The sequence below is a fragment of the Pituophis catenifer genome, unplaced genomic scaffold, assembly GCF_029215685.1.
Source record: "Pituophis catenifer annectens isolate HBS135680 unplaced genomic scaffold, rPitCat1.0.hap2 SCAF_6, whole genome shotgun sequence".
Classification (NCBI taxonomy): Eukaryota; Metazoa; Chordata; class Lepidosauria; order Squamata; family Colubridae; genus Pituophis; species Pituophis catenifer.
The window spans coordinates 30239823-30252310 of record NW_027256886.1 but is presented as its reverse complement, the minus strand read 5'-3'; the positions used below and the strand labels follow the sequence as shown (position 1 = coordinate 30252310).

General features: G+C 33.4%; 1 protein-coding gene across 3 annotated transcripts in view; it reads right to left on the bottom strand.

Moving 5' to 3' along the window:
• Positions 1–12488, bottom strand: part of DOCK10 (dedicator of cytokinesis 10) — a 156908-nt gene that overhangs the window by 43198 nt on the left and 101222 nt on the right. For all 3 annotated transcript variants that reach the window (XM_070945998.1, XM_070945997.1, XM_070945999.1), the window contains exons 20-26: positions 12037–12129; positions 8989–9112; positions 8699–8820; positions 7275–7361; positions 5983–6075; positions 3570–3688; positions 2386–2455 (exon numbers count right to left, since the gene is read on the bottom strand). In XM_070945998.1, coding sequence (XP_070802099.1) covers positions 2386–2455; positions 3570–3688; positions 5983–6075; positions 7275–7361; positions 8699–8820; positions 8989–9112; positions 12037–12129 — 708 coding nt within the window. The remainder of the gene's footprint in view (positions 1–2385; positions 2456–3569; positions 3689–5982; positions 6076–7274; positions 7362–8698; positions 8821–8988; positions 9113–12036; positions 12130–12488) is intronic.

Sequence of the window (12488 nt, the reverse complement as noted above, 5' to 3'; positions counted from 1 at the left end):
TTAAAAGCTACAGAGATTACAATTTAAGGTTGATTAAACTGTTGCTAAGTTGCTGAGAGGCATTTTGCATGTACATACATGCAAAATCACATGTTAAAATACAATAAAAATAAAAATTAACATTTTGAAGCTATAGGCAGTTGCTTGGGAGAAGGCCTACTGAATTCAGTGAGATTTATTTCTGAATATAATATGATTGGAATTTCATTATGCAAAAAACCCCAAAACAATGAAATTGTTTTATTGCAATAAAGATGTAGCCATTTAGTTTATTATAAATTCAATTTATATTATGACACTTAGATTGTAGAAAATGTAAAAGGATATATATTCTGATAATTAACATTCATGTTGACTTATATATGTCCATTTCTCCACTAGCAATCTACAGCATCTTCATAGCAGTCCCCAAGGAAAGCATGAAAAGCTTATCTTCATTTTTGATACTTTGGTACAACAATGATTCTAGAAAAAGCTATACAATAAAACACTAGTGGAAAAATGATGTGTGGGTCAGTCGATATCTTATCAGATTTGTGACATTTTACTAATGTGGAATTCAGTAAATTTCATAACTAGAACTCAAAATAATTCTCGAAATCATATTATTATAAATCTGTTATTATTCTTACATATTTTAAATGAAATTCTCATAATTGTAAAGTGACATACATATGCTAATGGTTAAAATGGAGCATTATCAGATGATGAATTGCAGGAATCAAACAGGTTATATAGTACAGCTAGAACATCTAGCAACATCTTCTGAAACAGTGTATTTAAATGAAGGCATTTCACACATTCACTTAAAGTAATGAAGCAGAAATTAATTGAGCAATGAATCTGGAGCCATGAACATGCATCTCTGATTCATCCATGTTATTATTGATATTATTCCTCAATTCTCCATAATATTTTGTTTGTTAAGCAAATTAACTTATGGTATGAATAAGTGTACAAGAGGCTCAACAGTACCTGAGTAGTTAAATTACTGTAATTATGAATAGGAGATTATATATGGAAACATCTTATTTGACTATATACTTCTACACAAATAGATCTGAAAGTCCAATTTTCAGGCAACAGATAAAACCTCTATTTCTTTTTTGTAGGTAACAACCAAAGTACTATGTATAATTTTGATAAAAAATACCAAAACAGAAAATATTCATATATTTAATTGTCATGGTTAATCTTATCTTTACTCTCTATTAAGCATCCTTATTTAAAATGAATCTGTCACTCCATAGTTTAAAATTATTGCTTCTTGTAATGCCTATTTGTAATTATTGGTAAGCCACAGGATACAAAATGTTACAAGGACAATTACATGTAACTCTTTCAATCATAAAGAGATAAATTTAATGCATCCCATTATGAATTCTATCTGTATATCCACCTGTATAAATGATAGCAGAAATCCTCTATTCCTATCATAACTCCAGTCATCCTGTACAAATGCAAAATCTGCTTTAAAAATTGGGAGTTATTCAGGATCAGAGTTTGAAGTATAAAAATGATTGCATTAGTATTTTGACATCAAAAAATGTGAGCGAACATTTGAGTTTGTATAAATTGAAATAATTTCAATACTTGTTCAAATCTATTTTAAACGTGTTATAGTTAAATGTATCTCTGAAATTGTGGATATCAATAACTTCCTCCTCTTCCCTTTTAATATCATATCCAAAGATAACTAATTAATTTAAACATATTGATGAGTTTATTTAATCTAACTTGTCAAAACAAAGACATTGTCTTAATCCGCTTTGAGTTTTTCCTTCTTAAAATCAACAACTTTGCGTTTTTTCTTTCACTGTGCAAAATATGCCAAAGATTTTAGTAGCTTTACTAAAGGACTAGTTCAAAGGGCATTTTTACTGGTACTGCATACAAGGATATTCCTTTAAAGTATTTATAACTAATCTTAGTACACATTCATTCAGTACAATGAAGGATTTAGAGTGAAAACTGAATGGAAAGAAACAGAACAAGCAGTGCCAATTCACAAATATGTGCAAAATATCATGCTGGAAGATTAAAAATGTTCCACATACCATGAACAGGTACAAAACCACTGCAATTTAGACAATAAAAAAGTTCTTGAGAAAATAATAAAAAGGCTAAAAAATATTATGCACAAGCTAATTGAAAGCACACAGAAAAATTCCCAACAATGCTTTCTTTATTACAAGCTACTGTTGATGTTCACTAGGAATCATATTGTCTCATGCAAACACTTGTAAGAGAATCAGCTGATAAATTAGCATGGGTAGTTAACAGAGACAGTTAACACATAATGCTTTGCCAAGATGGCTTTAAAAAAATATCCTGGGATAAATCTGAAATTTTATAAAGAGATAAGAATAGGTTAAATATTCTTACCTTTATATATGATTGAATATAGTGATCTAATTTTTCTTCATGGAACTTGGCCACAATATCAGTAAAGACCCTGTAAATTAAAAGTATTGATTGATCATATAATGTGATAAAGAAGATGGCAGTTTCATTTAACAAATAATATAACTAAATGTAAGCAAGTCTATTAGTTGTTTTGTTGTTGTTGTTGTTGTTGTTATCATTATTATTTTAAAAACTGGGCCTATTTTACTATTTAAACACACAGAGTGTTTCCAAATAATGCGTAAAAGCCTTGAGTTCTAGGGATTTGCCCTCCTTTCTTGGGTGTTGAATTATGCGTTGCACATGTTCTCTAGCCAGAGTAATCTAATGTTTAAGCTTCAAGTATAGCAGTCGGAAATTTGGATTAGGAGTTCTAATCCTGATTTAGACACAGAAGCTTGCTGGATTTCTTTGTCCCAGTCACTCTCTCTCACTCCTAGAAATAATAAACCAGTTCTAAAAATGCTTCCAAGAAAACTGCATAGACTTGCCCAGGGATATGCCAGGAGCAAAGACTGACTTAAAGTCCCATAAACACACACACACACAGAGACACACACAGAGACACACACACACACACACACACACACACACACACACACACAGAGAGAGAGAGAGAGAGAGAGAGAGAGAGAGAGAAGGAGAGAGAAAGATAGAGAGAGACAGAGGGACTCCTCTGCTGCTTCAAACAGATTTCCATAAAATTCTAGGATTAACTTTTCTTAATCAAATGTAAGCAGTCTTGAAGTTATCTAAGGCAAAAGGGAAGTGCATAATCTTAATATACAGAATTCATTTCAACCTTCAAAATCCATTCTAAAAAAATTTTAGAATGACCTTTTATAAAAACAACCTTGCCACCTTCTGAACTTAAAACTTGACTGGTTGGAATATTCTGAAACTCAAATAAACGAATGCCAAAGATATGGCATGTGATATGGAAGATCTGTTTAAAACCACTTGTTACATTCTGACCAACTCTTTTCTTATGCATGAACTTTTATATGTGATTAAAATCATTATACAAGTCTAGGAGTATCACTCAAACTGTTGAATGTCTTTTTTAAAAACAAACACTTAAGGTTAAGATGGTTTGGCCACAATTAAATAGATTTCAGTAACTGCTTCATAAATCAACAAACTGAAAGTAGAACAGCAAATACCTGGTCACAGCAGTTGTTACCTCATCCTCTTTGTTTTGTATAAGAACCCAGAACAGCTGGTTCAGAATCACAGGAAGAAAATTCACAACGACATGGATCTTCTCAATTTTAAGTAAATTCTAATTAAAAAATCAAGCATGAACAGAGAATGATGTACACTTCCATGAATGTTATAAATTCATTTAAATCAGAGTACCCCAGATGGCAGCACTGAGCTTGTCTTGGTAAAGCTAAGTAGGCTGGAGGTAGTGATCCTGGACTAAGAGACCAGAGAATTCCAGGGAATTAGACTAGTTGGGGATATTGAGAAGAAAATAAAGGTAATGACAAATCATTTCCATTGCCATAAAAATTACATAGAAGTGTTAATCATGAATGAAGTCTGACTTGGTGAAGACTTCAAATATATTTCAAAGTAAAAGCAGTTTAATCCAAGTTACATATAATTCAACTCAACCTTCATTTTAAATAAATACATGGAAACAGTTACAGAGTTGTGCAATAGTTAGAATGTACAACATGGATAAGAGAGCTGGGTTTGTCCTTGGTTTGATCATACTGCTTCAACTTTACCAGATTTAGACTTCAAATACAATTAATGTAGTTTATTTTGGGTCAGCAGAGACCTAAACTAATGGAATCTATTTTTTGAGCATTTTTAGAAATTGGAACAGGTCTGAAATGGCCTTGAAAGAATCCTAGTGGCACTTATTTATTCAATCATAATATCCTTGATTTATTAGGTTGCTAAATTCTTTCTAGGCAACATTTAAATGGTAGGCAATGGCATTTAAAGCTGTTATTTGTTTGTTTGTTTGTTTGTTTGTTTGTCCAATTTATATGCCGCCCTTCTCTGTAGACTCAGGGCAGCTTACAATGCATTATAGCAATAGCCTGCATACTTTTTTTGTATATACCTGCTTATTAGGCCTTTCGGGCCCCCCTAAGCAGTGTTGTTCTATACAAAGTTGGCTTATTGCCCCCACAATCCGGGTCCTCAATTACTGGTAGGTTACTTCCCTGTTATTAAGCTGGTTATTAATACCAGCTGCCTGCAATTACTGCAGATTCGAATCTCGCCAAGGCTCAAGGTTGACTCAGCCTTCCATCCTTTCTAAAGTAGGTAAATTGAGGACCCAGTTGTGGGGGCAATAAGCTGACTTTGTATAAATATACAAAAGGATGAAGGCTATTGCTGAGCACATTGTAAGCCGCCCTGAGTCTCCGGAGAATAAATGGTTTGCACTCTTCAGAATTGACCCTCTGTTAAATATGGAAATAATGTCTACATGTTGTATTAGATGCTTCTCTTAGGATAGTTTGCTATACATCAAAATCTTCGGTACTGTAAAGTATTTCACAAATTAGCTAATGTTAATATCTTTAATGGTGATTATAGGACAGAAAGTTTCAAGTCCAGAGCTGAGCATGAAAAGTCTGGATGAATTTTTCAATCTAATTTATCTCAGACTATAATTGCTGTGGGGATAAAATTATGTGTTATAGGCTGCCTTGAGATCCCAATGAAAAAATAAATCAAGCATATAAATCATATGCATAAATAAATAAAGTAAAAATGTTGTTTGGGGCTGCTTTTATTTCTATTTATTATATTGTATTATAATATTATATTATTTAAAAATTGTTTACAGCTATCCTGGGAGACATATAATTTCCAGGAGGTTACTTGGAATAATAGCTAGAGGAATTATTTCCTATTTGAGCCAGCAGCATATGGTAAATTGACCATAAGGGATCTAGTTAACTGCTATCAGTTACTTATTTGCTTTGAAAAACATAATGGTTTGGGTGTTGTTCTACGTTTGCAAAACTGAACTTTTTGCATACCCTGTTAAATTAAAATATAGAAAAGCAATCATGAAGATCAAATTTATCTTAGGTTACAGTGGCATTAGCTATACTTTTTAAGTCAAGATTATATCATTAATGCTAAAATTACTGTAAACATTATTGTGTAGAATAATATGGATGCAGAATTCATGATCCAAGTCATGGATCATGACTCAGTCAAGACAAAAGGAAACAAAATCCTTATTAATAAGTAACAAAGATGAAAAAATATGCAACCCAAATAGTTCTCACTGTTTTTATAACCATTTTTTCTGGTGATCTATGGCATACCTCTGGAATGAGAAATTACTTTTTTGAATTTGAAAGTCCACATTATCAATTATGAACATAGATATATAGGAGTTAGTAAATAATTTTTACATGCTGTGTTAATGTTTATTTTTATGTTCAGTCAATTTTATTTTCAGCTACTCTGCATTATTCAGCAATGTATAATTTAGCGTTATGTTAACAAATGCACATAATTCAAAAGGAGAATTAAAATATAGAATATTTATCCATTAGCACGATCAATAGCTACATAATTTCTTATTTACCTTACCTTACAGGAGATTATAAAACTTGAGGTAGGTGGCTGGGAGAAATCTCTCTTTCTTTTCTGGCACTGCAGGAAAAATCTATTGAGATATGGATCCTATAGGAAATGTATATTAAAAAAAAGTGTAGTATCAACAAAAGTGGCATGCAGATTCTAAAAAATAACTCTGCAATAATAAGCAAATAATATTAAAAGTAAAATCAGTCCCCAAAGACACATTTTTCAGTAATTCCTTAAAATATATATTTTCATTTTTGATACAATCTAAGCCAAATTTATTGCAGGAACTGTTCCATTCTCTTTTTCTATCAATCAGCCAATATAATCAAATCCAATGTGGTATCCGTACAATAAGAATAACAATGATCTATAGAAGAATACTCTATTGTGTGTCTAAATACAGTGTTTATGCTTGTGTTCCAATATGAGTTATATTAAATACTAATCTCAGAAGTGAAATAATAAGGAGCTCGGCTTACAAATATAATGCTCAAAGGTGCCACTGTACATGTAACTCTTCAGTTTTGGACTCAAAAATTAAATTAAAAATGCTTTACTTTTTAAAAACTTGATCAAAATCTTGCAAGATTGACAAATCTTGCAAAACTGATTGCTATCAAATGAAGTTTAAGAACACTGAATTCTGAAAGTTGTGAAAGTCAACACTTCTTGAACTTTGATAATATCATGTAATTGTAATTATTATTAAAATAATGGTAGATTTTTTAAAAAAATATGTAAGGCACTGTGCCATTACATGAAATTATACAAGGGCACATAACAAATATTGTTGACCTCTAGGCTAATCCATGTATTCAGAAATATTCAATTCTTTGCAGGTTACTGGATCTTGTTTGTTAAAAAATGTATCAAATTTTATGAAAATTGAAAAGTAAGATAGATTGCAGTTATCTGCATGAAGCTCTAGCAATTGATTATTTTTTGCCTTTTGTTAGTATTGTAATATATGGCTCTAAAAATATAGCCATGGATTGTTTATTATTTTATTTACATTCTAAATATGACTGTTTTTGCTGAAAAATATCAAATATATCAGATTTGCTGTGTGTTCTTTGGAATATTTAAGGATAATCTTTCCTAAAAAGTTCTATAAGTATCACATTGATTGTGATTTCCGTGTTTCAGAATAGCTAAGGGTAGAAGCCAAAATATTTTATTTCATTGGAATCCAAATAAAAAAATTCTGTATGAAACATAAACACATTAATTACTTTTTTTACCTTGTATTTCTTTCGCTTCTATTTTTTTTCCCCTTAACACGGACAATATTTTACCTGAGTGTAAACTGTGGATACAATAAACAGAGACACTTTGAAGAGGGGCTTTCCTCCATCCACCCACTTAATATCGCTTCCACTCTGCTGTGAAAAAAGAAACACTGAAGTTAGTGGAAATGGGTTCTTCTTCTAGTTTATGATCCTATTTTATGTTTAGAATACTAAAAAATATTTCAGCACTAGCACAATATCTTCATTAGCGTAATCATTTATAGATTGTATTAGTTGTTGGTTTCCCCTTTTTGTTTCTGTCTCTATCTTTCTCTTTCTCTCTTTGTGTATTCAGCAGAATATGTTTTATTTATTAGGGTGAATTCCATATTTTGCATAAGGGCTCAAGAGCCCTTATTGGATTTAAATTCTACATTTCATATAAAGCCATCATTAATAGCTAGACTTTTCAAAAATTCTGTTCAGTGAGAAACCTGTTTTTGTTGATTTCTTCCAACAAATCACAATCAGGAAACATATCATGAAATCAAATGCTTTTGCAGTATCTGAATAAAGGATGGAGATATATGAATATCCATACAATTTTTTCTAACTACAAAGTCAAATTGCTCAATTCACTACAAATAATAGTAATAATTCCGAGGGCATTTCAGAGTTTCTCCAATTTCTAAAACATTCAAAAAATAGATTCTGTTATGTTAATATTATAATATATAATATTATAATATTATAATTATGTTCCATTATTTTATATTAGTGCAAATTTGATGGTGCACATTTACAGACTATCCAAATTGAAATGATGTATTTATTTGCAGATATTCATAAAACAGCAGTCCATCATGATATTACAGAGATGTAGCAGTTATAAGCTTATACATATAAGAGATGTATTTTTATAAGCTCTATAAAAATATGTGTCTTCACAAAGCCAGCTATTGCCCATGGGCCTGGGGAACCAAGGTGGGATGGAACTTGTCAAATGGCTTGTTTCATTGCTTATTGTCACCAGAGGGATGGAGGGTTATTGTTTTTATTCTTTTTATATTGGGTTATTTATTTTTTGTAAGCTGCCTAGGGTCACTGAAAGTGAGTGGATGGCCATATAAATCCTCTAAATAAAAGAAACAAACAAACATTGCAAAATATGAAAGAAAAATCAAGTAATCCAAACTGCATGATAAATGAAGGCATTTTGATATAAAATTATAAACACGCAGAACAGTCTATTATAAGAAAAGGATGAATGTATTGATGCATTTATTTATTTATCATCAAATTTTTTTTTGCTTGGTTTCAGTCAAAGAACTCAAATAAGCAAAGATTCAGCTACACACAAAATCCTATGGATGACATGGTATGTATGTGATAGCGTTTAGGAATAATTTTATACATGACACTTAATGTCATTAACATTAAACTATAAGATTGCTTTAAAAGAAATAAAACGAAGAGGTAAAACACAATACCTTCCCAGCTGCAGGATCCTGAAGATTTAAATAAGAGGGAGGTAGAATAGTTGCCACTGGTATGTTATGTTCTCGAGATGTTAGTTGATCATCTTTCAGCAAAGGCAGCCAAGCATATCCCACTGTATCAAAAATAGATGTTAACACTAAAACATTTTGATATCTTTAAATATTAAGAAATAACAGTTACCAGAAAACAGATATTGTCTCAAATGCTTGACCTAATTCAGGGAAAGTATATAGGAATAATACAGACAGTGAGTATTTGAGCAAAAATCCAATATAGGTACCTGAGGTTTCCAGGGCCTCTTTCTTTTTGGTATTAGCTTTTGCATTTATGTCACAGGTAACATGATAAAATGAAAACAGAATATGATGTTTCTTATGAAGTTTTGTTGGCAGTTCAATTTTTATCTGAAATGTAAAACATTACATCCATCTTAAGTGTTAACTGAAAGAAAGCAAAGAGAAGATAGCGGGACCTAATTCTGATCTTGGCCTATTATTCTATATGTGCTCTTAAAGGCCAAGAAGATCAAAAGGAATTCATTTTGGATAATATATAATCAGGATTACCAAGGATAATATATTGCCAAGATCAGGTTGGCGTAGGAGGGGGAGGAGTGTAATGTGCTTACTTGACTCTAAGAGACACACCAATCATGATCCCATAAGTAGTGCGCTTACTCGAGCTTCAAGAGAAACACCAGGCATAGTGGCGTGTCTGTGGTAAAACAAGAGTCTCTGGTGGCTTTCAAAGACACTGCTCTGCAGTAAATAAGATCCTGTATATTAAATTGAGCTCTTGATATTGAATGGGATTGCTGTTCTGAAGTAACCTTAATGCTGTGGAATATCTAGACCTGCTGTTATTGGGCATGAAGACAAGTGGCTTTGGAATTCATGGCCTTTATAAGGCACCCATGGACTTGACCTAATACATAGCAGGGACTGCAACTTCATGTAGTTTTTGTTTTTGGGTAATAGCAATGTCAGCTGCCTATGGGGGTCCTCCCCACTAAAGGAAGACAGGATCTGTTTGATCAGCCCATCTCATGTGCCTGATAGAGCCTGGAGGATTCAAATGGAGTTTGGGATTATTCTTGAGTCACTGATGCATAGTGTGAGAGGTCTTGTTCACCACTTGGAATGAGAGGGAATGGTAGTCATAGCCCTTCTCTGCCTGTGAATCCCGTGACTCAAAGTCTCTAGAGCACCACTTGAGAAAATAGCACTTTTCCCACATCTAAGAGCCTTTCACCATGAAGGACTACTTCATGGTGAAAACAGTGGCAAAACATAAACATTGTTCTGCTCCTAATGTTGATAATTAGCTAGTGGACCTGTTTAGGATTAGTTCAGATCCTCCTGGGGAGATAAATCCTCCTGGAAGATCACTGTAAGAAGTATTCAAGGCATGTGGTGAATAAAGTTACTTGTATTTGGACTCTGGCTGTGCAGTCTTTGGTGTAATCTGAAATATAATCTGCTAGAATATATGGAAAGATTTAAGCCTCTTGGTTTTGAGGAAATGGATAGAATCCTCAGAACTGTAAACTCAGTCACCTATATACTAGGCTCATAATCTTCTGGTTAACCCTAGGAGGTGAAGTATGGCAAGTAAAGGCAAGGGTCAATTGTTCCTTGAGGAAGTAGGTGATCCTATCTGCCTTACGGAAGTAGTGGTCCACACTATGTTCAAGAAATCATCATGTACCTGGATATATTTTTGGTCTATTCAATCTTTTCTTTTAGGGGAAGGTTCTGGAGAAGGTGTTCAACCTGCATTTTCAGAGAGCTGGAAGAAATCGACTAATTGGACCCTTTTCAATCAGATTCAGACCTGGAAATAGTACTCAGACTTCAAAATGGAGATGGTATTCTTGCCTATTTGGATCTATTAGCAACTTTTGATAATATTAAATATATATCCTTCTGATTTAGGGGTGTAGGAATATAAAGGCATGGTGTTGCAATGCTTCCTTTTCTTCTTCTAAGGTTAGTCCATTCAGTGTTGCTAGGTGGGAGAAAAGATCAAGTCCTAGGCACCTGGTTTTCAGAGTTACTTAGGGCTCTACCTTCTTCCACTCCTAATTAAGATTTACATGAAATCATTGAACTCAATCCAAGACTGAGTTACTCTGGATTTTAGGGCCTTCCATTATCACAGAACTTATATCGTGTGTCCCTCAGCAGAAACTAGTGCATAGTTTGGGAAACCTCATGGATTCTTGGTTCCTTCTTGAGGATCAGATGGTATTTATGACAAAAAGGTGTTTGTACAAATTAAGCTAATGTTCCAATTATTCCCACTCCTGATATTGGATTATTCTGTTCATGGTTGCTTATGCCTTAGTCTTTCCTATTTTGATAACTAATATATTCAACATGGAAGCTGCAATTCATCCAGAATATATAGAATATATATTCATCCAGAATATAGAATGCCCTAGCATGCCCATGTTATACCATTTCATCTATAAAGCCAGTTTGAAAATTTGAGGAAATGAGTGGCATTTACACTCTTATATTACAGGCCCGTTATGTACAAGAGCCAGTTGGTCTGATGGTTAAGGCACCAGGATAGAAAGCGGGAAACTGTGAGTTCAATTCCCACCTTAGCCATGAAAGCCAGTCACTCTCTCTCTCTCAGCTCAACCCATCTCATAGGGCTGTTGTTGTGGGGAATAGGAGGAAGAAGGTGTGTGGGTTATTTTTCCACCTTATTTGAAAAATACAATAAATACATAATATAAAATAAAATCCCCTTCTAGCAGACAGTCATGTTATTTCTGTGATTTGTTGTGGTTATCTGTGTTTTATTAAACTGCTTCCCTATCAACACATTTTGCGTCACCTGAATCCCTTCTGTCACATGCCATCTGACGACGGAACACAGGAAACATGCCTTCTGTCATGGCACTTGCCCTATTGAGCAGGGGTGTCAAACTCACGTCGTCACGGTGGCATCAAATGACGTATCAGGACTTCTCCCCATTTTGCTAAACCGGGCATGGGCGTGGCCAGTGGGTGACTCATCCGGCCCATGGGCCTGGAATTTGACAGCCCTGCTATAGAGTATCTTACTTCCCAAAGGCAATGACCCCTACCATGAAGGCTTTTTGAAAGCCACTGAAGACCTAGCTGGGTTAGGGTGTTGAGTTATTTTGCTCTGAGAATTGTTTTTAAGAGATATTAAGTAATGGAGTGGTTGTCCTCAGTTGCAAACAATTCAAGGCAAGGCTAATATCCTTAACAACCTATTTTTTTCAAAAATATCTTTGATATACTTGTCTATTATAACAGCATGTATAAAATCACAGAAAGAGAAGACTGACCTCATCGTAGAAATCAGGGTTTTGTGAATGATGTAGCACAACTGTATAAGCTGATGATGTAAATAATGGTCCACCAGGCTTCCCATAGATACACTGTTTAAAGAGACATTGCTTTAAGTTTTGTGGTCTTTACTAGAAATAACTGATTCTGAAGTCATATCTTAGAAGACTTTTTCAGCCTCATAGCATCGCAGAACCTTTGGGCCAAAAACATATAAAAAAATTAAAAATGTCTGAAATCTAATGAGATTTCATGTGGAGAATGCCAAAAAAAGATCTGACAAGCAAACTCACAAGATTTTGGAGTATTTTTTTTTTAAAAAAAACTGGAGAGGACTTTTTTTCAGGCCACCCTATAAGATTACATGATTGTACACAGAGTGTGAAAAAACTGATATACATGGTATTTTTTAAATAAACTACCAAGAGGAGAATGGATGACATCAAAAGTT